General features: G+C 42.9%; 1 protein-coding gene across 1 annotated transcript in view; it reads right to left on the bottom strand.

The window, feature by feature from the left end:
* The window catches only part of LOC115102059 (proline-rich transmembrane protein 3), a 32,859-nt gene extending 7,904 nt beyond the window's left edge, over window positions 1-24,955 (bottom strand). The window contains 3 exon segments of the mRNA XM_029621605.2: window positions 432-725; window positions 945-1,836; window positions 24,662-24,955. Of these exon segments, the coding sequence (XP_029477465.2) occupies window positions 432-725; window positions 945-1,761 (1,111 nt within the window). The 5' untranslated portion in view covers window positions 1,762-1,836; window positions 24,662-24,955.
* Between the last annotated feature and the right edge of the window lie 3,041 nt (window positions 24,956-27,996).

The raw sequence follows: 27,996 nt of genomic DNA, 5'->3' as shown, positions 1-27,996 counted from the left end.
TATCTGCCCCACCTCTCCTCCTGCCTCACTTTCTCTTTCACTCACTACCTCCTTACTCTTCTCTGTCCTCCCTATTGCCTTCTATCGTTCAAACTTTCATCTTTTATCTATTTTTCTTCTTTCCTCTACTCTACATTGTCTCTATCCTATTCTCTCTGTCCATCTCTCCCTTTCTCTACTCCTGTGCATATTTTCCTGCCTGAGTCTACCCTGCACACCTTCTCCTCCACTTTCCATCCCGCCCTCTCTCGCCCACTCTGTCTCTGCCTCTTCCCTCCTTTGAGCCTGTTCCAGGGACTTCCAGGAAAAACTCCAGCTGCATAAATAATTCCACTTTAAATCCTCACGGGAAAAGGAAACTTAGGCACAGTCACAGCTGCCGTTGTTTTCCACCCAGGAAACTACAACATCCCAAAGCCTCCTCTCTCTACCTGTCTTGGTCGACTGTTTGGTGGTACTTGTTGTAGTTCTTTCTGGTTCAGTTGCCTTTTTCGGTTGATTGGTTGTACTTGAGGAAGTACTTCTGGGTTCTGCTTTTGTTGCCGTCTTATTGGTTGTAGTTGTGGTGGTCACTCCTAGTGTTGTGGTTCCTTGAGGCGTCACAGAATTTGGCTGTTGATTGGTGGATGCAGGGGTGATGGGTCTGGGTAACGGTGATGTCACAGTGGGGGTCTGTCCTGCTATTGGTCTGTCTGTTGGCGTAGTGGTATTATCTGATATATTACCTGAAGAAAGAGTCAAAAGACATGAAGCAGCCTCTCTGCTGACAACAACAATAATGTCACTCAAATACTACTTAAGAGTTATAACAACATGATAAAGAACTCAGTGGTTATAGCATAGTACTCAAGCTTCAGTTGTGGATGAAGGCATATTACTCCACCACTCATAGATTGAAACATATTCCTCATAAACATCATATTAGCTACCCTTTAGTTACTCACCTGTAACTACTCCTCCAATGAAGGTTGGCTGTATCACCACAGGTACGGCTGTCACTCTGTCAGGTGACTGTGTGGAGAGGATCCTATTGGCTATTGTCAGCCCAGAGAGGCGGGATTGAACAGTGAGGCTGACCATCGGGGTAGTCTGAGCTTCGGCCATCTTGGACACCAGACCTCTGCTGAACTCTGTCTGAGCCTGTGGCCGGAACTGTGGCATCTCATCTAGTGTAGTCAACGCAACCAGTGACTCCCCCTTCACAATCACTGTAGGAACAAGTTCACTTCCTGATCCAGTTGCCGGCCAGTCATCCAAATCCTCCGGTATGATTGGTCCATCAAAAGTCCTGCCCCTTGATGTTAATCGTTCATCACCTGAGGATTTGGTGGGTGGGAGAGCCGTTGGTCCCTTTGCAGATGAAACTCCACTTGGCTCTGCGGTTACCATAGTACCTGTCCAAGCCTCAACAGAAGTAGACTGGCTTTGGGTTGATCCACTGTTGAGTTTCTGAGAGGGGGAAAGGGGTTGACTTTGGTCTGTAGTTCTAGTGCCCATTTCCTCCCCAACCTGCCCCAGGTCAGAACCCACCTGCCCCCCACCTGCTCTCTCTGTGGGCCAATCTCTGTTGTTGATTCTGACTGGCACATCACTCTGGCCTCTGGGACGAGAGGAGGGAAAGCTGGGTTTGAGGGGTGTACTGATGACAGGGTCTGGAAGAGAAGAGGATGAGGTGGAGGAGCTAACAATCACCTGGCTGGTAGAGGGATGGAGAGAGGAGAGGAGGAAGGTGAGGGTGAGGAGGAGGGATGCAGTGGCCATGGTCTGGCTGTTGAGGGTGGTGATTTATACGGTCCGTCTGTTTGTCCGTCTGTCACACCATCCTCTTACTGAGCTCTGAAGACACAGAGAGAACAAAGAGATATGGATGAGGTTCAATCAGTGAATTTTTAAGCAATAATTTCTGAGAACCTGGGAATTATCTTGTGCCCACCCCCGACAAGGGTTGTTCTGAGGCCCGAGGCGAAGCCAAGGGCCGGGATACAGCCCTTGGAGGGAGTTGTCACACGATAATTAATGGGTTTGAAAGCATTATTGCTTTTATAAAATGGTTGCCAACATATGTATACAAATACGAATTACATTTTTTTATAACAAATATTATTATGAGTGTATTTGTTTTTGTTTTTTCTGAAGGTGCTATCCAAGTAGGCTGGTTGTTAGTTATTTTCTCATGTTTTGACCCCGTTTTTAATTTTAATAATTCTATTCATTCGACGTTGCTATGCTAAACAAATCAATGGCATGTAGCTAGCTAGCAGAGATTCAATGATGGTGAGAGACAAGAACCTCAATAAATAATGATTTAATAAATATCCAATTGACCTACATAGACCGCACTGTGCTGTTAATGAATGAATGGAATTCAGAGTGTTTACGGTTCTTTCTTGGGTTAGCTAGCTTACTGGAATGGGAGCGATCACATTTGTAAAATGATACATTGTTGCACAGGTTGTAGAGCCAGACTGTTGCAAACCAAATAGTAGCATGGAAAAATAATGTGTAGATGCTTTTTTCCTGAGGGAATTTCCGACAGTGGATTGATAACATTAACACATGATGGTATTTTGCGGGATTTGTTGTCCTACAACTTCCGCATATCAATCAGAATCCAGGATGCAAACAACCAGTTTTATGATATCAAATCAAATAAACATGTGTATTGGATGCATACACATATTTAGCAGATGTTATTGCAGGTGTAGCGAAATGCTTGTGTTTCTAGCAGTGCAGTAATATCTAACATTATACAATGGGTGGGTCTAATCCTGAATTGGTTAAAACCACATTCCAGCCGGTGTCTATTTGACAACTTACCACCCGCTAAATCTTTGACGTTAAAATGCCTATTTACTCTGTTCCATCTGACTGCGCAATCGAAGGTGCAGTCATTACTATTTTTATTTGTTCAAGATATAAGACCGTTCCTGTTACTGGAATAATAATTGGATAATTTATTTTGGCATGTCCATGCAAAGTCGTGACAAAAAAAGAAAGGAAGAAGTTAGCCATTCTATTGCTAATCAACAAGAGAGAAAAGTGCTTATAGACAACTGCGATAACTACCCTATGGATAATATCATGCTTTCGAATGCTGTTGAAGATGACGAATTCCCCTCTTTACTCCGTGCAAACCTCCACCCTCCAAAAAACCCAACATGAACTCTGACATCGTGGCTACCCTCTCCTTACTCATCAACTCCAGGTCTGTTGCCATTGAGAAAATGGTTGGCGCGAACACCATGGTTATCGAAGGCTTGAAAAAGACGAGTTTGCATGTGGTGAAATCAAGGATGTGAAAACGAGAGTGGCAAAAGTTGAAAAAAGTGTGGAAAAGAATAACAATGACTACCAGCCAACCTCTCGGGGGAGGAGAAGATGGAACTAATTGAGTTACAAAATGAACTGGATAATATATATAGATTAAAAGCAGAAGGGGCCTTTATTAGATCTAGGAAAAAATTGATTGAGGAGGGAGAACAGAATTCATCCTATTTCTTTAGACTTGAGAAATTTCACTCTAAAAATAACACTATCCATAAGTTAAACATTGATGGTGTTATTAAAGATTAAATACTGTAGCAATTTTTACAGAACATTGTATAGCTCTACGTTCTGTCAGGAATCCACAGAAATGTTTTTTAACTCACTGAATAATGTTCACTCTAACAGTGATATAGAATCTAAACAGTGTAATGAACAAAGGTGAAGAGATTATAGAGTCTATCAAACATCTAAAGCACAATAAATCACCAGGTGTTGATGGAATTACATCAGAATTTGAAATGATTTTCTGAACACGTAGCTCCCTTCCTATTTGAAGTATTTTTAGAGAGTATTATAAACAATGTTCTCCCTCCTACAATGAGTCAGGTGTTAATAACACTGATACCTAAGCCTAAAAAAGAAGTGCTGCTTATCGATAACTGGCGTCCAATTTGTCTTCTTAATAATGACTATAAGATGAAACACAGCCTTACTACTTGCAAAAATAATTAAAGAAGTCCTGGATGCAATCATTGATGAAACACAGTCTGGCTTCATGAGGAACAGACATATTTCTAACAATGTCAGACTAGTATTAGACATACTTGACTACTCAGACCTAATAACTGAGGATAGCTTCATATTATTTTTAGATTTTTATAAAGCATTTGACACAGTAGAGCATCAGTTTCTCTTCCACTCCCTTGAGAGACTTGGCTTTGGGGATTTTTTCTGTAAGGCTATTAAGACTCTCTATGCAAATGGTAACAGCTCTATCAAATGTAAATATGGCACCTCACCTAGATTTGAGTTAAAAAGAGGAATTAGGCAAGGTTGTCCTATCTCTCCGTAACTGTTTTTATTAATCACCCAACTTATTGCAAATTCTTTAAATAATAGTCCTGTACAAGGTATTTCCATAGCTGGTAAAGAAATTATTATAAGCAAGCTGGCTGATGATACTACACTTTCTCTGAAAGACGCTAACCAAATTCCCATATCGATCAATGTGATACAATACTTTCCCAAAGCGTCTGGTCTATACCTTCACATTAATAAATGTGAACTCATAGCTGTCAAAGATTGTGTGACACCGTCAAATTATGGTATTCCAGTAAAAGAAGAACTTACATATTTAGGCATAACCATTACAAAGGATCAAAAGTCTAGAAGCTTACTACATTTTAACCCTCTTATTAAAAATACCCAGAAGAAGCTAAATCAATGGCTACAGAGGGACTTATCTTTAAAAGGTAGAGTCCTAATAACCAAGGCTGAAGGTATCTCTAGACCAGCATATGGTGCTCTATCTTTATATCTTGACAGCAAAATAAGCAAGGAGATAGACCAGATGCTTTTCAACATACTTTGGAGAAACCGTACCCATTACATTAGAAAACTGTTGTAATGAACACTTATGAGAATGGTGGACTGAATTTTCTGGACTTATAAACACAATTTTTTTCCACACAGATATTATATATGGAATAATCGGGATATATTGTATAAAAATAATTATTTGTTTTTAGAATATTGGTTCCGAAATAATATCCTATTGGTGAGCCAACTGGTAAATGCAGAGGGTCTTTACTCAGTTATAAGGAATTCTTATCACTTTACAAGGTCCCTGTAACACCTAAAAATGTTGCAATTGTTTTAGATGCCATTCCCTCAGGTGTTGCTCTGTTATTTAGGAACGTGTCAAGACCTGACCCTCAGAGCCTACCTTCTATTGACCCTGTTGACTAATCAGTAGGAAAGATTTGTTTCTCTTTTGGTCCATTCAACAACAGAGCGATACGAACGTTGTTTCAGCAGGATGTTGTATCTATACCTTATGTCATGCCTTATTGGAATGGATTTATTGATAATATCTGTTGGAAAAAAGTTTGGATGTTGCCACACACATACCTACTTGTTAACAAAATTAAGGAAGTTTCCTTTAAAATTATTCATAATTATTATCCTGCCAACCACTATATGAAGAAGTTTAAGGAAAACATCAACTCAAATAGCTCCTTTTGTAATGACCACCCAGAAATAGTGTTGCATTTTTTTGGCATTGTATTCATGTAAGAAAACTGTGGCAAGACATCAATAGATTTATAAAATGTATAACACATTTATGAAGATTTTACACTATTGTGGAGAGATGTACTGCTTGGATTCTTTACATACGATAGAAATAAGCTGAAACATTTTTATGTAATTAATTTCATTATTCTTTTGGCCAAATTTCATATACACAAATGTAAATTTACAAACAAAAAAACATTTTCTTACCCTACAAAAAGAAATTGATCTGTATTTTAAGACAGTTAAATACTCTACTAACAAAAAAGCTGTTAGAATTGTAAGTGTATGTATGTCCCTTAAGGTCCTTGTGTAATTGTAATGTGATACTGTACCCCCTAGCTCGATTGTCCATTGTATATAATCTGTATATACTTATGTTCCCTCATGTACATTCTGTATTGATTTGTTGTTAATAAAACATTTTTTTAAATGTAAAAATATTACAAATCTGACTGCGCAATCCACTGTCTCATCAGCCCAACCAAGCAATTTCTAAACTTTACCTGGACATTATCTTACATTTCTTTTAGACTAACATTTCGTTTTCAACAGCTAAGATTTGTATAAACCTTGCTGTCTTTCCCTCCGACATTTGCAACAGTTTAAATATTCAAATTTGATCTCCACCTGTCCCATAGTAATGAACATGTTGGGGGATGGGACGAGGCAGGCAGTCAGGCAGCGTTTCTCAGCCATTCGAAATCATGAATCAGCTCACATAATTCTTATGGATATATACAAAGAAATGTCAATTGAAAAAAGGTACAACGAAACAAAGTGCAGCTAGTTTGCAGTCTTTCCAGCTTCAGTTTGAAGTGATTGTGTTAGCTGTGTTGTTGGCTAGCTCCTCTGAATAACAGAGTGTCCTGACGAGTGAGCACATTTTCTATGCCAGGCGAAATCGCGACTCGATAGCTCATTGTTATGGATGTATCCAAATAAATTTCTCTAGAAAACAACTTAAACAAATGCAAATGCAGCTGCTTTAGTGTTATTCTGGCTAAACCTTTTGACGTGACTGTAAGTTAGCAGTAGATGGTTAGCTAGCAAGCAAGGGATAAGAACATTGCCAGCCAGTATGGTAATGGAACATTTAGAACGAACGACTGGGTTGCATCCATAGATACAGAACAAAAAGACTGAACGACTGGGTCTCACGTCTCTAGCAACCAAACTGGTAGAACAAACGACCAACCGGCTTGGGTAGCAACCCTAGATTTGTGTCGGGACTATATCTTGTGGAAGGATTAAATCATTATTTGAATATGTTGGTAGCCCATTGTATAAAAGTGATAATGCCCTCGAAGCCGGTGTTTGGAGGATATATTGGCACGGTTTGCCACCACTCGACTTTGTCTTAAATTCTTCGAGATAGGGGGCGCTCTTTTAATTTTTGGATAAAAAACGTTCCCGTTTTAAACAAAATATTTTGTCACGAAAAGATGCTCGACTATGCATGTAATTGACAGCTTTGGAAAGAAAACTCTGACGTTTCCAAAACTGCAAAGATATTATCTGTGAGTGCCCCAGAACTAATGCTACAGGCGAAACCAAGATGAAGTTTCATACAGGAAATGCCCCAGATTCTGAAGGCGCTGTGTTCCAATGTCTCCTTATATGGCTGTGAATGCGCCAGGAATGAGCCTGCCGTTTCTGTCGTTTCTCCAAGGTGTCTGCAGCATTGTGACGTATTTGTAGGCATATCATTGGAAGATTGACCATAAGAGACTACATTTACCAGGTGTCCGCCCGGTGTCCTGTGTCGGAATTATTGCGTAATCTCTAGGTCCATGCGCGTTCCATTTCTTCAGAAGAGAAAGGCAACTGCCACGAAGGAATTATCATCGATAGATATGTGAAAAACACCTTGAGGATTGATTCTAAACATCGTTTGCCATGTTTCTGTCGATATTATGGAGTTAATTTGGAAAAAAGTTCGCGTTTTAATGACTTAATTTTCGGGTTTTTCTTACCCAAACGTGATGAAGAAAACGGAGCGATTTGTCAACACAAATAATATTTTTGTAAAAACTGAACATTTGCTATCTAACTGAGTCTCCTCATTGAAAACATCTGAAGTTCTTCAAAGGTAAATGATTTTATTTGAATGCTTTTCTGGTTTTTGTGAAAATGTTGCATGCTGAATGCCAGGCATAATCCTATGCTAGGCTATCAATACTGTTACACAAATGCTTCTTTTGCTATGGTTGAGAGGCATATTTTTAAAATCTGAGATGACAGTGTTCTTAACAAAAGGCTAAGCTTGAGAGCAAATAGATTTATTTCATTTCATTGGCGATTTTCATGAATAGTTAACGTTGCGTTATGCTAATGAGCTTGCGGATAGATTTACACAATCCTGGATACAGGTTTTTTTCGTAGCAAAACGTGACGCAGAAAACGGAGCGATTTGTCCTAAACAACATTTGCTATCTAACTGAGAGTCTCCTCATTGAAAACATCCGAAGTTCTTCAAAGGTAAATGATTTTATTTGAATGCTTTTCTGGTTTTTGTGAAAATGTTGCCTGCTGAATGCTAATGCTAAATGCTACGCTAGCTATCAATAGCTATCAATACTGTTACACAAATGCTTGTTTTGCTATGGTTGAGAAGCATATTTTAGAAAATCTGAGATGACAGTGTTGTTAACAATAGGCTAAGCTTGAGAGCTAGCGTATTGATTTCATTTCATTTGCGATTTTCATGAATAGTTAACGTTGTGTTATGCTAATGAGCTTGCGGATAGATTTACACAATCCTGGATACTGGTTTTTTTCGTAGCTAAACGTGACGCAGAAAACGGAGCGATTTGTCCTAAACAAATAATCTTTCAGGAAAAACTGAACATTTGCTATCTAACTGAGAGTCTCCTCATTGAAAACATCCGAAGTTCTTCAAAGGTAAATTATTTTATTTGAATGCTTTTCTGGTTTTTGTGAAAATGTTGCCTGCTGAATGCTAACACTAAATGCTACGCTAGCTATCAATATTGTTACACAAATGCTTGTTTTGCTATGGTTGAGAAGCATTTTTTGAAAATCTGAGATGACAGTGTTGTTAACAAAAGGCTAAGCTTGAGAGCTAGCATATTGATTTCATTTCATTTGCGATTTTCATGAATAGTTAACGTTGCGTTATGGTAATGAATTGAGGCTGTAGTCACGATCCCGGATCCGGGATGGCTCAACGCAAGAAGTTAAGCTTAACAACAATATATCCTCCAAACAAAGGCTTCTTTGGCATTATAAACCAACAACAATACACACAAACCTAAAAGTAAGAAAATGGAATTTAGAAATATTAGTGCGAGCAATGAAGTCGAAAGTTTACATACACATAGATTGGAGTCATTAAAACTCATTTTTCAACCACTCCACAAAGTTCTTGTTAACAAACTATAGTTTTGGCAAGCCGGTTAGGACATCTACTTTGTGCATGACACAAGTAACTTTTCCCACAATTGTTTACAGACAGATTATTTCACGTATAATTCACCGTATCACAATTCCAGTGGGTCAGAAGCTTACATACACTAAGTTGACTGTGCCTTTAAACAGCTTGGAAAATTTCAGAAAATTATGTCTTTAGAAGCTTCTGATAGGCTAATTGACATAATTTGAGTCAATTGGAGGTGTACCTGTGGATGTATTTCAAGGCCTACCTTCAAACTCAGTGCCTCTTTGCTTGACAAAAAAATCAGCCAAGACCGCTGGTTCATCCTTGGGACCAATTTCCAAACACCTGTAGGTACAATGTTCATCTGTACAAACAACAGTACGCAAGTATAAACACTATGGGACCACGCAGCTGTCATACCGCTCAGGAAGGAGACGCGTTCTGTCTTCTAGAGATTAACATACTTTGGTGTGAAAAGTGCAAATCAATCCCAGAACAACAGCAAAGGACCTTGTGAAGATGCAGGAGGAAACAGGTACAAAAGTATCTATATCCACAGTAAAACAAGTCCTATATCGACATAACCTGAAAGGCCGCTCAGCAAGGAAGAAGCCACTGCTCCAAAACCGCCACAAAAAAGCCAGACTACGGTTTGCAACTGCACATGGGAACAAAGATCGCACTTTTTGGGGAAATGTCCTCTGGTCTGATGAAACAAAAATAGAACTGTTTGGCCATAAAGACCATCGTTATGTTTGGAGGAAAAATGGGGAGGCTTGCATGCTGAAAAACACCATCCCAACCGTGAAGCACGGGGGTGGTAGCATCATGTTGTGGGGGTGCTTGGCTGCAGGAGGGACTGGTGCACTTCACAAAATACACTGCTCAAAAAAATAAAGGGAACACTAAAATAACACATCCTAGATCTGAATGAATTAAATATTCTTATTAAATACTTTTTTCTTTACATAGTTGAATGTGCTGACAACAAAATCACACAAAAATTATCAATGGAAATCAAATTGATCAACCCATGGAGGTCTGGATTTGGAGTCACACTCAAAATTAAAGTGGAAAACCACACTACAGGCTGATCCAACTTTGATGTAATGTCCTTAAAACAAGTCAAAATGAGGCTCAGTACTGTGTGTGGCCTCCACGTGCCTGTATGACCTCCCTACAACGCCTGGGCATGCTCCTGATGAGGTGGCGGATGGTCTCCTGAGGGATCTCCTCCCAGACCTGGACTAAAGCATCCGCCAACTCCTGGACAGTCTGTGGTGCAACGTGGCGTTGGTGGATGGAGTGAGTCATGATGTCCCAGATGTGCTCAATTGGATTCAGGTCTGGGGAACGGGCGGGCCAGTCCATATCATCAATGCCTTCCTCTTGCAGGAACTGCTGACACACTCCAGCCACATGAGGTCTAGCATTGTCTTGCATTAGGAGGAACCCAGGGCCAACCGCATCAGCATCTGGTCTCACAAGGGGTCTGAGGATCTCATCTCTGTACCTAATGGCAGTCAGGCTACCTCTGGCGAGCACATGGAGAGCTGTGCGGCCCCCCAAAGAAATGCCACCCCACACCATGACTGACCCACCGCCAAACCGGTCATGCTGGAGGATGTTGCAGGCAGCAGAACGTTCTCCACGGCGTCTCCAAACTGTCACATGTTCTCAGTGTGAACCTGCTTTCATCTGTGAAGAGCACAGGGCGCCAGTGGCGAATTTGCCAATCTTGGTGTTCTCTGGCAAATGCCAAACATCCTGCACGGTGTTGGGCTGTAAGCACAACCCCCACCTGTGGATGTCGGGCCCTCATTACACCCTCATGGAGTCTGTTTCTGACCATTTGAGCAGACACATGCACATTTTTGGCCTGCTGGAGGTCATTTTGCAGGGCTCTGGCAGTGCTCCTCCTGCTCCTCCTTGCACAAAGGCGGAGGTAGCGGTCCTGCTGCTGGGTTGTTGCCCTCCTACGGCCTCCTCCACGTCTCCTGATGTACTGGCCTGTCTCCTGGTAGCGCCTCCATGCTCTGGACACTACGCTGACAGACACAGCAAACCTTCTTGCCACAGCTCGCATTGATGTGCCATCCTGGATGAGCTGCACTACCTGAGCCACTTGTGTGGGTTGTAGACTCTCATGCTACCACTAGAGTGAAAGCACCGCCAGCATTCAAAAGTGACCAAAACATCAGCCAGGAAGCATAGGAACTGAGAAGTGGTCTGTGGTTATCACCTGCAGAACCACTCCTTTATTGGGGGTGTCTTGCTAATTGCCTATAATTTCCACCTGTTGTCTATTCCATTTGCACAACAGCATGTGAAATTTATTGTCAATCAGGGGAATTCTTAAGTGGACAGTTTGATTTCACAGAAGTGTGATTGACTTGGAGTTACATTGTGTTGTTTAAGTGTTCCCTTTATTTTTTGTGCATTGTAGATGGCTTCATGAGGAAGGAGAATTATGTGGATATATTGAAGCAACATCTCAAGACATCAGTCAGGATGTTAAAGCTTGGTCGCAAATGGGTCTTCCAAATGGACAATGACCCTAAGCATACTTCCAAAGTTGTGGCAAAATGGCTTAAGGACAACAAAGTCAAGGTATTGGAGTGGCCATCACAAAGCCCTGACCTCATCCTGAAAAAATAACTGAAAAAGCGTGTGCGAGCAAGGAGGCCTACAAACCTGACTCAGTTACACCAGCTCTGTCAGGAGGAATGTGCCAAAAAACCTTGTGGAAGGCTACCCAAAATGTTTGACCCAAGTTAAACAATTTAAAGGCAATGCTACAAAATACTAATTGAGTGTATGTAAACTTCTGACCCACTGGGAATGTGATGAAAGAAATAAAAGCTGAAATAAATCATTCTCTCTACTATTATTCTGACATTTCACATTCTTAAAATAAAGTGGTGATCCTAACTGACCTAAGACAGGGAATTATTTACTAGGATTAAATGTCAGGAATTGTGAAAAACTAAGTTTAAATGTATTTGACTAAGGTGTAGGTAAACTTCCGACTTCAACTGTATGTAAACATTATTAAAGTAACCAGTGTTCCATTATTAAAGTGACCAGTGTTCCATGTCTATGTACATAGGGCAGCAGCCTCTAAGATGCAGGGATGAGTAGCCGGCTAGTGATTATGTTCAGGGCCTGGTAACATACACATCACTGTCTTTGGAATAAAATTTCACTTCCGCAGAGCACACATGATTACCTCTGCATATATCATTTACACATTAACTTGGTAGAGCTCTCAGAGAAAAACACATGCAACCACATAAGCAGCATACACGCATGTACATATTATGCAACGCAAAGCTAGAGGGGCCAATACAGCATCAGAGGTATAGGGATATGTTTGTATCTCTCTGGCGTACTTGGGTTCATAGATATGGTCTTTGTGTGAATCTCTCTCTTTCTTTATTGAGGAGTTTTTGTATAGCATGTGTGTGTGTATGTGTGTGTTTGTGTGCCTATATAGAGGGGTGTTTATAGCTGTTCTGCTGTGCTGACTCAGAGGGCATGTCACAGAATTCTCCCAGAGGTCCAAGCGGCATGACAGCAGCACGCACACAGAGGGGTGTGGTGTCGTGTATAGTTACAGTGAGTCATTGACCCACACGTACATGCACACACACACACACACACACATATGCACGCACACACACATATGCACGCACACACACACATGCACACACACATATATGCACACACAAGTACATGCGTGTGTACACACACACACACACACACACACACACACACACACACAGACCGGACTTAGGCCCACACCTTAAGCTGCATAATGCAGAAAGCCTGCAGAATGATCAGAGCAAAGCACAGATGGTTTCACTCCTCCAAGGCAGATGAGCACTATCTCTCTATCTTTATTTTTCTCTTTCTCATTGGCTTCTTCTTCTATGTGGACTATCTCTTTTTATTTCTCCCAGCCTCTTTATACAGTTTCTCTATACCTATATTACTAACACCATCCTCTGTTCAACTGAACCACCTGGACAAGAGGAACTCCTACGTGAGAGTGCTGTTCATTGACTATAGCTCAGCGTTCATCACCATAGTGCTCTCCAAGCTCATCACTAAGCTCAGGACCCAAGGGACTAAACAACTCCCTCTGCAACTGGATCCTGGAATTCCTGACAGGTCGACACACTGACGCTCAACACAGGGGCCCCTCAGGGGTGCATGCTTAGTCCCCTCCTGTACTCCCTGTTCACCCACGACTGTGTGGCCGCGCATGATTCCAACACCATCATTAAGTTTGCTGACAACACAACGGTGGTTGGCCTGATCACTGATGACGATGAGACAGCCTATAGGAAGGAGGTCAGTCACCTGGTAGTGTGTTGCCAGGACAACAATCTCTCCCTCAACGTCAGCAAGACAAAGGATCTGATCGTGGACTAGAGGAAACGGAGGGCCGAGCATGCACCCATCCACATCGACTAATCGAGTGGGTCGAGAGCTTCAAGTTCCTCGGTGTCCACATCACTAAGGAATTTTCATCGTCCACACACACCAACACAGTCGTGAAGAAGGCACGACAACGCCTCTTCCCCCTCAGGAGTCTGAAAAGATTCACCATGGGCCCTCAAATCCTCAACAAGTTCTACAGCTGCAACATTGACAGCATCTTGCAGAATACAGTGTTTGGTTTTCACCCAACAAAATGGCACCGATCTCATCCAAAAAGTTGACTCAAGTTCGCCAAAAAAGCACCTAGAAGCACCTGATGATCATCAAGACTCTTGGAAGAATGTTCTATGGACAGATGTCAAAAATATGACTTTGTGGGCGACAAGGGTCCCATTATGCCAGGCAAAAACCAAACACTGCATTCCACAATAAGAACCTTATACCAACGGTCAAGCATGGTGGTGGTAGTGTGATGGTTTGGGGATGCTTTGCTGCCTCGGGACCTGGACGACTTGCCTTAATAGAAGGAACCATGAATTCTGCTCTGTATCAGAGAATTCTACAGGAGACTGTCAGGCCATCCGTCAGTGAGCTGAAGCTGAAGTGCAGCAGGGTCATGAAGCAAGACAATAATCCAAAACACACAATCAAGTCTACATGAAAATGGTTAAAAAGTAAAACATTTGAAGTTTTGGAATGGCCTAGTCAAAGTCCAGACCTAATCCCAATTGAGATGTTGTGGCAGGACTTGAAGCGAGCAGTTCATGCTTGAAAACCCACAAATATCGCTGAGTTAAAGTAGTTCCACATTGAAGAGTGGGCCAAAATTCCTCCACAGTGATGTGAGAGACCGATCAACAACTACAGGAAGCGTTTGGTTGCAGTCATTGCAGCTAAAGGTGGCACAATAAGTTATTGAGTGTAAGGGGGAATTACTTTTTCACACAGGGGAATTGGGTGTTGCATTAACATTGGGTGTTCATTAAATAAATAAAATGAGCATTCATTTATTTTGTTATTTGTAAACTCAGGTTCTCTTTATCTAATAAGGTTTTGGTTTAAGATCTGATAACATTCAGTATCACAAATATGCAAAAAAAGAGAAAATCAGAAAGGTGGCAAATGCTTTTTCACAGCACTGTATAATATACATATCTGTCTCAATTACCTCGTACCCCTGCACATCCAAATAACAAATCAACTCGGTACTGGCACCTCATGTATACAGCCAAGTTATCGTTACTCATTGTGTATTTATTCCTTGTGTTATAATTGATGTATTGTTTATCTTTTTTTCTCTGTGCATTCACTCCAGGTCTGAATCAACAGCAGTAACATTGGTGATGCAAGGTGATGCAGTAGAAGACAGTGAACAGAATGCTCCTACAGTACATGATCACACAATCCTATCAATCATAGTAAAACCGTCTGTCTAATCCTCATACAGTCATCATGTCTGTCTGTTTTAACCAGGTGTGGGCTATTGAGTCAGAGGATGAGGTAGTGACTGAGGGGGATGTTTTTCATAAGACCAGGGGTGAGCTTCTCTGGTACCAAGGGCATCTGGGTGTGCAACACAGCACCAACACACCTGATCAAACTAATGGCTGGGTTTAAGCAGGTGTATTAAATTAGAGCTGGGCTGAAACAAAAGCATGCCCACCCTGCTGCTCTCCTGGATCAGAATAGCTCACCCCACAGGTCTTATCAAAAACAATCCCCTTCCTTCATTCTGACATCCGCTAACTCAAAATCCCATCCCCTACCCATGCAACCAGTTACGGTAACTCAGACTAGGGAGAAACTACCCATGGCACAGATCTAGGACCAGCTTACCCTCACCAAATCCTAACGTTAACCCTTAGAGAAGAAAACAAAACACGGATCAGTATCTCGGGCAACTTCATCCTACTCCTTATGAGTCATTAATTCCCCTTCTATACCAATGCCTCATTCTCTTAAATCACATGTAGAAGAACAAACATATGTGTGCTAATCCTGACATGTGTGTGTTCTGCTCATGAACAATACGTGTGTGAAGTGCTTATGGGAGTGACATATGTGAGTAAGTATGTGTAAGGACACCGTGTGTATGTGTGTGTGTGCAGGTGTGTACACCATCATGGGAGAGTGAGCATGTGTGAGAAAATCTATGGGTACATGTGAGGAACTGTTTCAGTAAACAGCTGAGGGATAGGGCTGGAGAAATTTAACCACTCTCAAATTCAAAGACCGAGCTATGGGCTCCCGAGTGGCGCAGCGGTCTAAGGCACTGCATGTCAGTGCTAGAGGCGTCACTACAGAGTTTGGTTCGATTCCAGGCTGTATCACAACTGGCCATAGGGCAGAGCACAATTGGCCCAGCGTCGTCCGGGTTAGGGTTTGGCTGGGGTAGGCCGTCATTGTATATAATAATGTGTTCTTAACTGACTTGCCTAGTTAATTAAAAGTTACTTTTTAAAAATAAAAACATTTAAATGCAAGGACTAATCATCCATGTTATCAAAATTATAATTTTGACCACATGGTGTTTGTTTACAATTACATTATTTAACAAAGAGTAAAACAAGTTCATTATTGTGGTTCTGATGGGGTATGACAGCTGAACTAAGCTCATGAGGCATTTATAAGTTATATTCTACAAGAATCTGTCACGTGTGCTGCCACTCCGGCCTCTAGGTCACCAGGCTGCTGATTATTGCGCACACCTGTCACAATCTTCCCGCGCACCAGCGCCTCATGACACTCACCTGGACTCCATCACCTCCTTGAATACCTGCCCTATTTATGACACTCCCTTTGGTTCCTTCCCCAGGTGTTATTGTTTCTGTTTCAGTTTCATGTCTGTGCGTTGTTCGTGTGTTCTTGTTTTATATAATTTTTCATTCATTTATTAAATAATTTACTCCCTGAACTTTCTTCCCAACTCCCAGGGCACACGTTATAAAATCAATGGCAATATTTAATGAATTGAAAAGTCACAAAACACATGTAGCAATCACAGATTGTCCCTGTAACTGAGATCTTGCTAATAGCTTGTGATGCTCAAATACTCCCATATAGATGTTAAAGAAAGCTGAGAAAACAGACTAAGAAAGACAGAGAAATTGATGGATTTAGGGCAGGATAGTGAGAGAGAAGCACAGAGAAAGAGAGCGTAAGTAAGAGGTATAAGTCTCCATCTCCACCTCGTCACAGTAGTTTTGCTGTTTATTTTCTTTCTCCCACTCAACCATCTCTTTCTCCCAGACTCCAGCCTTCTGTTGGCCAATCCACCTCCGATGAATCACTTTGTTTTACCCCCCCCCCCTTCACCCCCTTCCCTCGTTCTGGCGGTGTTATTTCAACATGGTTGTATTGTACTCCTGCGGGAGGAGATATAGGGCAGTGAAGATAGAGAGATAAACAGAAAAGAAAATGAGAGAGGGAGGAGGGTTGGGAGAGATGCATGGAAAATGGTGATGATAGCTATATAACGAAGCAGACAGTGGAAGGTACAGAGAGGGGGAGTGGAAAGCATGGAGAAAGAAAGGAAAATAAACGATAGACAGAGAGAGGGAGAGGGTGAGGTGAGCATTAGGGATATGATGAAGCAGAGAATGTGGGCGGCAGAGAGACACGGTTTCAGGGGAAACTGACTCAGTGATGCTGGTATGTCTTGACCATAGCAAATTAGTCTGTGTGTATGTGATTGAGTGAAAAGTAAAGTAACAGAGACAGGAGGGGATAGAGAAACTGTGAGGGGGCTAGAAGTGTGTACAGTCTCTAAAGTTGTGATGAGGTGTGTGTCAAGATGTCACTCTGGGTAGCCTGGAACACAGTGGAACTGAGCCATCTCACCTTATCACAGGGTAAAACTAGCAACCTGGCAGTTGACTTTAAACAAACTGACAGATGAAAAATGGGCCTACAAAAAACATTGCCCCTCGATGGTAGTCTTACTACTGCAATCACAGTTCACCCAGTGTGAGTGTGTGTGCGTAGGTGGTGGTCCTGATTTAAGACACTGAGGGCCCTTAGCCAAATGGGATACATAGAGAGGAGAAACACCCTGCTGCTTTATCTGAATCACTGTCAACATTAATCTCTCTATTTCTCTGTCTCTCTCTCTCTCTCTCTCTGTCTGTCTCTCACTCACACACACACAATACTACAGCTTCTGTGAGTGTCTTGTGTCTTTCTGTGAATATCTGTAGAGGGCAAATGGGTGCAGGGAGGAGGAGGGTATTTATATCCTGAGATCTGCCCCTTGAGGCAGAAGAACACTAAGTGAGGGGCAATGGAATGGAGGAGGGGGGTATGCCGTCACTCTCACAATAACGTCTTTATCCATCTACAGGAAGGCCTGAGGACAATATAATATAGTAGAACAACATGCAACAAGCTGCGGATTGCCATATATACAGATATGTATTGCATGACACCACTACTACAAGTAAAGTTACACTTCTCTCTGTTTGTAACACTTCTATTACCGTAACTGGACTGCTAATGATAATACTATTGATTCTACTAATATCAGGTGCAAAAATGAAACAGGTGCAAAGCAAACCCTTATTTCCAAAAAAGAATGGCTTCCAAAAACCACAGGCAAATATCAGGAACTGTAAAGTTAATTCCTTAAGCTCAAACTAAACTGAACCTCAACCAAGTCACATAATCATAGCAAGCCAAAATACCTCTACAATTCTGAAAGAAATCTCTGTTCCAGATTCAACTGAAATGACCACATTTCATAGCCACTTTTGACCTACACATTGCCCAGACTGACATACATACGCACACACACACTCACACAAACAAACTCTTTCTCTATATTTCTTGCACACACACACACACATTTATGCCAGATTCCAGAGAGTCTGAGCATCTTAATTTGAGTGAATATTTCCAGAAACAGACACTATCCTGTTTGTGGACAGAGGGATCGCTGAGTTCTCCCCAGCAAGCACCAGTCTGAACGGTGACATACTGGCCTTCATGCATGTGTGTCTGCATGTGTGTGTGTGAGCGTGTGAGTGAGTGAGTGAGTGAGTGAGTGAGTGAGTGAGTGAGTGAGTGAGTGAGTGAGTGAGTGAGTGAGTGAGTGAGTGAGTGAGTGAGTGAGTATGGGAGTGACTGTGGGGTCTCGAATGTCAAGGTGGCCCTCTAATAAACAGGATTAAAGAGTCAGACTGAATTACGTTAGAACCTTAGAACAGGAAGGCCGGAAGTGGAGAATGACAGAAAGAATGGAAGAAAGAGACAGAAAAATCAAGTTGAATCTGGAGAACGAGAGAGTGGGAAACAGAGGGACAGAGAGAGAGGAGAGGTAAGAGAGAAATAATGATCAACGAACTGATAGCATACATGCGGAGAGAGAGGTTGAGAGAGTGAGAATAATAGGGGAGGTTTATAGCTCAGAAACAGATAGAGAAAGAGAGACAGAAATAGAGCACTCTAGAGAGATATGCCATGGAGGGACACTGAGCGGTTCCAAAGTCCAAACAGAACAGTTAAAGCGGCAGTGCAGTCAAAAACTAGATTTTTCCTGTGTTTTATATATAATTCCACATTATGAGGTTGGAATAATACTGTGAAATTGTGAAAATTATGATAATGCACATTTAGTGTAAGATCTGTTTTAAAAGACTGCTTGAAATTTCAGCTTGTTTGGCTCAGTGGAGTTTTTGGATTTAGGTTAATAGACCAATAACAAAGAGTTAGCCATCCTCTCTGCCAATAACAGCTAGTTACACATCTCTCCCATTCGGCTCCTCCAATTAGACCCCTTTCTCAGACCACTCCCAGACAGTCCTAGCAAAATTCTTGCTTGATAAATTGCATTTAGTTATTTTTGTTTATTTTTGACCATTTTAATTGAAACAATCATAGTAATGTACTTTATTGTTACCCAGAAATGATTTGATATTTAGATACAAATGGATGCAGTAGACCTTTAAAGTATTACTGCATTACCCTCAGCTTAAGGTACCTATGTATGGCCTATAAGAGTGCCATGTAGGGGAGAGGGGAGAGGCGAGTGTGTGTGTTTGTGGTATGTATGTATGTATGTATGTATGTATGTATGTATGTATGTATGTATGTATGTATATGTATGTATGTATGTATGTATGTATGTATGGGGTAAAAGAGGTTAGAGGGGGTCTATATGATCCTTAAGATTCCACCATCTTGCAGGAATGTAAACAAACCACTCACTATCAAACCAGACCATCCCTCCTCTGACACACACACTAACTTACTAATTTATTCCCAACAACTCTGATTACCTGTAGCGCACTATCTCTGTCTCAATACCTTGATGAGAAAACATATAGTTATAAATACATTAAGCGTTTAAAGGATCCAATGATAAGCACAACATGCAGTATTTGTGATAACTGTCATGATAAGTTATCTCCAAAATGAGTTCATAAATACCTGGTGAAAGGAACTCCATTAAACCTATAAACACACCATCATGAAACCTCTATTCAGCCATGCACTAAAGGTAGTTGACCCTGACCCTCTGTCAGGGGCTATAACCCTGTTCAATGTGACTTGGACCACACAGAAGGGTCACATGAAAAGCCTTAGAGACGTGTCCATTGGTCCACTGGGTTGGGCTTGTTATTGTGGCTCCAGAACCAATCATCTGACTCCTGCCTTCATGTTTTGACCTCTGGATGAGGTGGACACCCAACTACATCGGAGGCAGACATCTTCTCTGATGTTCTGCCTCTTCTGAGACAGGCCACAGTTCAAAGGCCAAGATTGACTCTGACAGGGAGGTATTTTAACTGCAGTTAGACACCCACTCACGCATGAACACACGTACAGACACACAAAGGTCAAATACAGGTTGCCTTTGTAACACTAATGAGGGGAGCATACAGAGGATCATGGAACCCCAAAAACACATTTGTGAATACCAACACTATAGTTCAGATGTAAATACAGACAGAGCAGATACACACACAGAAAACACACCCTGATTGGCAGACTCTTAACTGATGATAAGAGCTGAGAGTAGTGGAATAGTGAGGAGGCTGCCCATCCAAAGTACTCTTATAATCTCCACCGGTGCAGCCAGAAGAGGACTGGCGACCCCTCAGAGCCTGGTTCCTCTCTAGGTTTCTTCATAAATTCCTGCCTTTCTAGAGTTTTTCCTCTAACCACTGTGCTTCTACATCTGCATTGCTTGCTCTTTGGAGTTTTAGGCTGGGTTTCTGTATAAGCACTTGGTGACATCTGCTGATGTAAAAAGGGCTTTCTAAATACATTTGATTGATTGATGAGTCATCCATATGGATCACTTTCCCTGTAGAATGTTACACTATCCACAGCATAATGTCAGATCACAAGTTCTGTGATCTACACATTTTGCAGTCTTTTGTTTTTGGTTCTAGGTTTTGTTCTCTGTTCTGTCTGCTCTATGTTCTGCCTGCTCTGTGTTCTGTCTGTACTCTGTTCTGTCTGCTCTGTGTTCTGTCTGCTCTATGTTCTGCCTGTGCTCTGTTCTGTCTGCTCTATGTTCTGCCTGCTCTGTGCTCTGTTCTGTCTGCTCTATGTTCTGCCTGCTCTGTGCTCTGTTCTGTCTGCTCTATGTTCTGCCTGCTCTGTGCTCTGTTCTGTCTGCTCTATGTTCTGCCTGCTCTGTGCTCTGTTCTGTCTGCTCTATGTTCTGTCTGCTCTGTGCTCTGTTCTGTCTGCTCTATGTTCTGCCTGCTCTGTGCTCTGTTCTGTCTGCTCTATGTTCTGCCTGCTCTGTGCTCTGTTCTGTCTGCTCTATGTTCTGCCTGCGCTGTGCTCTGTTCTGTCTGCTCTATGTTCTGTCTGCTCTGTGCTCTGTTCTGTCTGCTCTATGTTCTGCCTGCTCTGTGCTCTGTTCTGTCTGCTCTATGTTCTGCCTGTGCTCTGTTCTGTCTGCTCTATGTTCTGCCTGCTCTGTGCTCTGTTCTGTCTGCTCTATGTTCTGCCTGCTCTGTGCTCTGTTCTGTCTGCTCTATGTTCTGCCTGCTCTGTGTTCTGTCTGTGCTCTGTTCTGTCTGCTCTATGTTCTGCCTGTGCTCTGTTCTGTCTGCTCTATGTTCTGCCTGCTCTGTGCTCTGTTCTGTCTGCTCTATGTTCTGTCTGCTCTGTGCTCTGTTCTGTCTGCTCTATGTTCTGCCTGCTCTGTGCTCTGTTCTGTCTGCTCTATGTTCTGCCTGTGCTCTGTTCTGTCTGCTCTATGTTCTGCCTGCTCTGTGCTCTGTTCTGTCTGCTCTATGTTCTGCCTGCTCTGTGCTCTGTTCTGTCTGCTCTATGTTCTGTCTGCTCTGTGCTCTGTTCTGTCTGCTCTATGTTCTGCCTGCTCTGTGCTCTGTTCTGTCTGCTCTATGTTCTGCCTGTGCTCTGTTCTGTCTGCTCTATGTTCTGCCTGCTCTGTGCTCTGTTCTGTCTGCTCTATGTTCTGCCTGCTCTGTGCTCTGTTCTGCCTGCTCTGTGTTCTGTCTGTGCTCTGTTCTGTCTGCTCTATGTTCTGCCTGTGCTCTGCTCTGTCTGCTCTATGTTCTGCCTGCTCTGTGCTCTGTTCTGTCTGCTCTATGTTCTGCCTGCTCTGTGCTCTGTTCTGTCTGCTCTATGTTCTGCCTGCTCTGTGTTCTGTCTGTGCTCTGTTCTGTCTGCTCTGTATTCTGTCTGTGCTATGTTCTGTCTGCTCTATGTTCTGCCTGCTCTGTGCTCTGTTCTGTCTGCTCTATGTTCTGCCTGCTCTGTGTTCTGTCTGTGCTCTGTTCTGTCTGCTCTGTGCTCTGTTCTGTCTGCTCTGTGTTCTGTCTGTGCTCTGTTCTGTCTGCTCTGTGCTCTGTTCTGCCTGCTCTGTGTTCTGTCTGTGCTCTGTTCTGTCTGCTCTATGTTCTGCCTGCTCTATGTTCTGCCTGCTCTGTGTTCTGTCTGTGCTCTGTTCTGTCTGCTCTGTATTCTGTCTGTGCTCTGTTCTGTCTGCTCTGTGGTCTGTCTGCTCTGTGTTCTGTCTGTACTCTGTTCTGTCTGCTCTGTGTTCTGTCTGCTCTGTGCTCTGTTCTGTCTGCTCTATGTTCTGTCTGCTCTGTATTCTGTCTGTGCTCTATGTTCTGCCTGCTCTGTGTTCTGTCTGTGCTCTGTTCTGTCTGCTCTGTATTCTGTCTGTGCTCTGTTCTGTCTGCTCTATGTTCTGCCTGCTCTGTGCTCTGTTCTGTCTGCTCTATGTTCTGCCTGTGCTCTGTTCTGTCTGCTCTATGTCCTGCCTGCTCTGTGCTCTGTTCTGCCTGCTCTGTGCTCTGTTCTGTCTGCTCTATGTTCTGCCTGCTCTGTGTTCTGTCTGTGCTCTGTTCTGTCTGCTCTGTATTCTGTCTGTGCTCTGTTCTGTCTGCTCTATGTTCTGCCTGCTCTATGTTCTGCCTGCTCTGTGTTCTGTCTGCTCTGTGTTCTGTCTGTGCTCTGTTCTGTCTGCTCTATGTTCTGCCTGCTCTATGTTCTGCCTGCTCTATGTTCTGCCTGCTCTGTGTTCTGTCTGTGCTCTGTTCTGTCTGCTCTATGTTCTGCCTGCTCTATGTTCTGCCTGCTCTGTGTTCTGTCTGCTCTGTGATCTGTCTGCTCTATGTTCTGCCTGCTCTATGTTCTGCCTGCTCTATGTTCTGCCTGCTCTGTGTTCTGTCTGTGCTCTGTTCTGTCTGCTCTGTATTCTGTCTGTGCTCTGTTCTGTCTGTGGTGTGTCATAGTGCTTGGTCAGTAGGTTTTGGGGTTTTGGTTGTGAGTGATGTTTTCTGTCGGGTAGCCTTTTTGTTCTTGAAGGTTTTGTCAGTCAGATATGGACAATTCAACAGTAACAGTTGTATGGTTTGGTTAAATTTTCAATCGTTAGTTTTTGTTTGACATCAATTTTAAAGTCTCAACATCATTATTTTACCGTGGAATTGCCCATATGTGAACTATCTGTCCTGCTGTTGATGGGTGATCTGCCTGCCCTGTGCACTTTACTATCTGGAGAGGATTTTCCCTCCCACTATCCTGCCAGCTTCACACCTTACTCTGGCCTAACATATGACAGAACGATAAACTCTTAACAGATGAAACCATAAAAGTTTGCTTTGATATCCCATACCTTCAAGGTGGTCTGGAGTGTATGGTCTGCACGTGCCCCTTCTAAAAGCCTCTTTCTCTAAAATACGAGTAGGTATCAAAGCAGGCAGTAAATCCTCCCGGAGAAAAATGCTGTTCTTGGGGTTGACATTCTGTTATTCTATTCGGTGGATCGACGTGTTTTTGTTTCTCTTTGCAATCCAAGTGGTCTGGCAGGGCTCTGTGTTCAAGCCATTAGCTCTTTGCCGCCCGTTACGATCCAGATTCGCAGTGGCACGCCCCCCTCTCTCCCTCGCTCAACTGGATTCAACTGCGGCTGCCGTTGAAGTCCTGATGAGAAACAGGTGAATCTAGATTCTCCAACGGCCCCATACGCCTACCATCTGCCTCGGGCCTTGGTTGGGCAACCCTTGTAAACACACTCACAAACACAACACGCGTGCCAGTTTGAGGACAGACCTCAGGCGCACTTTCAAATGAGCAGGCTAAACATACAGAAGCACTAATGGGGTTTGTTGTGTGCCCATGGACGTGTTGCTTGCTCTTTCAACGAACACTAAACTATTTGAATAATCGTAGTCCACGTCCAGAATCGAGATCTCAATAATCCCCTTATTGCGTGTGTTCAAATTGAACCCTTCTCTTCTTTCCGATTGTAAATTGGGGATCTGGGTATGTCATGTAATTAAACATGAGTAGGTCGTCGTGAGGAGAATAGTCTGGTGTTGTAGCCTATCTGGTATCATCGCATCATTGGGAAGAGAGGCTCGTCTTTCCTACCCGTTCTTTCCATACGACAGGCTACAGAATTGACGATGCTGCCAATCTTCTCAACTGGTTTAGAATTTCCGCAGCAGCCTGTGTCCCCACGGTCCCCGCCTGCTTTTTGCCTCTTTCACAGATTACCAACAATATAAAAACGACTGCATGCAGCAACCACATAAATATTTAAAGTTCGACTTTATTCATTCATATTGACAGGATATGGTATACATAGCGCACCATAGGCCAAAATGTATAATACATTTATAATAAAAACGCTATATGAATATGGTATATTTAAGCGCACAGGTCACATATGGATCATTCATAGCCTGCAGGCCTATCGCATCGTCTTCGTTCATACAGTTTTAATGTAGGCTATTCCCATACTCGCCTTCATTCAAAACCTACCTGCGCTCATATGTCCTGTCCTCAGATATGACGTCGTCTGCATCCGATTATGACTCGGGCATATAGCAGCGGGCACGGATGCGTATCCACAGCCTCCGGTCTCGCGCGTCCACCTCTGGTGAGCCGCAAACTATATAGGCTAAAATACAGAAAGTCAGTCTTCTGTCGATATTGACTTAGACTACCTCAGCCAGTTCTCTCTACGATAAACCAAACCAGCAGGAGCAAGCACGGGAACTCACGCCCCTTAAAAATTGCTCCATCTCTCTCTCCCTCCCTTCCCTCTCTCTCTCTGGCTCACATGCGGATCAACACGATTACCTCCAACCGCCCGAAGCGGTTACTATTACACAACTGATCTGCTCAAGCACCGAGACCCCGGCCCACCAACAAATTAGCCGATATTTAGATTCCAGCCTTACATGATGGGATGAATACGGACGTTTTTATTCCACTCATAGTCAGAATATTGATTTTCACTCTCTAACCTCCTTCTTGTGCGCTCTCTTCTTGTGCGCTCTCTCTCAAAGAAACGATAAAATGTCAGGTCTTTCTTTTGTTATCTTTCAACCTTTTTTATTATTATTAATAATTACATTCTGTTTTTACGTATTTTATATTATCAGCATCTGGTAATGCGACTGTAAGACTGCATGATGAGGGTGATAATATTGACAAGGTTTGATAAAATAGTTCTGAAGCCAGCTATTTAACCTCTAGGATTGTCAGATTCTGACCTTCAGTTCAGAGAGGTTGTTGCAGTAAATGAAATAGTTATGAGCTGCTGCTGCCACCTCAGTAGTTAGGAAGTCATAAAACATCATGTGAAAGCTGGCTTGACACCTAACTGTTCCAGCTACAAGGAGAAAGGCTTGTTTGTATATGAAGAGAACCCCAACCTGAGGTAATGTCTAACTTCCAACTAAGGCAGGTTGAGAAAGGTGCAGGCCAGGAGAGACAAAGGGGTTGGAACAAACTGCGTTCTCATAGTGAAACTCTACCCTCCTCCTCCCCTTTCTTTCAGTCATGGAGGGGAGAGAGGCAGGCAGGGCTGTTGGTATTTCCCTGTGCCAAGCTCTGCACCCTGGCTCCATGCCACCCCCCCAAACCTTCCGAGGATGGGTGTGTCCAGGTGATTCAGGGAGAGCCTAGGGACTGCTTAAAGGAGCAGGGGAGTTACAGATGACACACACACCTGTAGTCATACAGCTGTGTTTATCAGTGTTTACCTAAGCTGTCCATGGACTCTGTGTCAACAGTGTTCTATTCAGCGCAGGTTTTTTTAACAGTGATAAGAGTAGACCCTCACCCTTCCTCTAGTCCTCCAGGCTGAACTACATTATCTGTCCTGCTGCACCCCGGATACAAGGCCTGTGTACATGTACTATCCACAATGCCAGGCAGTGTTCCACTGCCACATAGACTGTAAACAAGCAACCCATACACACAATGTCTTGTCGTGTCCTGTATATATATATATTTACAACTTTTTTCACATATATTTTATTTTCCATCAACTCATCTTCAAAACACTCTCCTGCAACCAGCCTCACCAATTTATATTTATAAATAAGTATTATTTACCTCAAATCTGCAATCCTCCAAGAAGCTAGCCAGAAACTCCAAGAAGCTAGCCAGAAACTAGCCAGAAGCTAGCCAGGAGCTATCCAGAAGCTAGCCCAGAAGCTAACCCAGAAGCTAGTTCAGAAGCTAGTTAGCTTCTTTACTGGCAAATCGTTAGTATTCAGCTAACCACGTTTTGTGGTCATCAGCTATCCTTTAGCTCGAAAATCTATCGCCAGTTTTGTATGGCGCAACGCGGCTCGGAACGTACCGGACCAATTTTTCTCTCCATGTCCCTGGATTTCAACTGCTCTCTGGACATTCATACCCGGATCTCACAGCTAGCTAGCTGCTATCCGTGTGACTATCTGTTTTCGTCGATTCCGGAGCAAACATCAATTACTCCGGAGCTAGCCAGCTCCGTCAATCACTCCTGAGTTCCATCAATCACTCCTGGGCTGCAGTCACCTATCCGGACCCGTTATACTGCCTACGCGGAGCCCCACCGGGCCTTCACAACTGGACTGCCGACATTATCTGCCCGAAGGAGATCCGGCTGGCTCCTCCGTCGCGACGTTACCTGGACGCCCATCTGCGGCCTGCTAACCGTTAGCTGTCTTACCGGCTGCTCTCAGAATAGACAATCGGACAATTTATTTATTTGTATTATTATTATGTTTCTTCTTGGGCCTCTATCTAATGTTTATTTTTATTTTTTTTATTTTTTGTGTGTGTGTGATTTGGATTAATCCCCTCTACCACACGGAACCTCTCTAATCTACTGACGGAACGCAAGAGGTGGCTAACAACAGACCTCCATCCTATGCTAGCTTGCTACCGATGGCCTGGCTAGCTGTTTAAATCGCCGTGACCCCCAACCAACCTTCCACTCACTGGACCCTTTTGATCACTTGACTAAGGATGCCTCTCCTTAATGTCAATATGTCTTGTCCATTGCTGTTCTGGTTAGTGTTTATTGGCTTATTTCACTGTAGAGCCTCTAGTCCTGCTCACTATACCTTATCCAATTTATTAGTTCCACCACCCACACATGCTATGACATCTCCTGGTTTCAATGATGTTTCTAGAGACAATATCTCTCTCTTCATCACTCAATACCTAGGTTTACCTCCACTGTATTCACATCCTACCATACCTTTGTCTGTACATTATACCTTGATGCTATTTTATCGCCCCCAGAAACCTCCTTTTACTCTCTGTTCCAGACGTTCTAGACGACCAATTCTTATTGCTTTTAGCCGCACCCTTATTCTTCTCCTCCTATGTTCCTCTGGCGATGTAGAGGTGAATCCAGGCCCTGCAGTGCCTAGCTCCACTCCTATTCCCCAGGCGCTCTCTTTTGATGACTTCTGTAACCGTAATAGCCTTGGTTTCATGCATGTTAACATTAGAAGCCTCCTCCTAAGTTTGTTCTATTCACTGCTTTAGCACACTCTGCCAACCCGGATGTTCTAGCTGTGTCTGAATCCTGGCTTAGGAAGACCACCAAAAATTCTGAAATTTTAATTCCAAACTACAACATTTTCAGACAAGATAGAACTGCCAAAGGGGGCGGTGTTGCAATCTACTGCAAAGATAGCCTGCAGAGTTCTGTCCTACTATCCAGGTCTGTACCCAAACAATTTGAACTTCTACTTTTAAAAATCCACCTCTCTAAAAACAAGTTTCTCACCGTTGCCGCCTGCTATAGACCACCCTCTGCCCCCAGCTGTGCTCTGGACACCATATGTGAACTGATTGCCCCCCATCTA

This window comes from Oncorhynchus nerka, linkage group LG20 (genome assembly GCF_034236695.1).
Source record: "Oncorhynchus nerka isolate Pitt River linkage group LG20, Oner_Uvic_2.0, whole genome shotgun sequence".
NCBI classification, from domain to species: domain Eukaryota; kingdom Metazoa; phylum Chordata; class Actinopteri; order Salmoniformes; family Salmonidae; genus Oncorhynchus; species Oncorhynchus nerka.
This window is presented reverse-complemented; position numbering and strand designations above follow the sequence as displayed.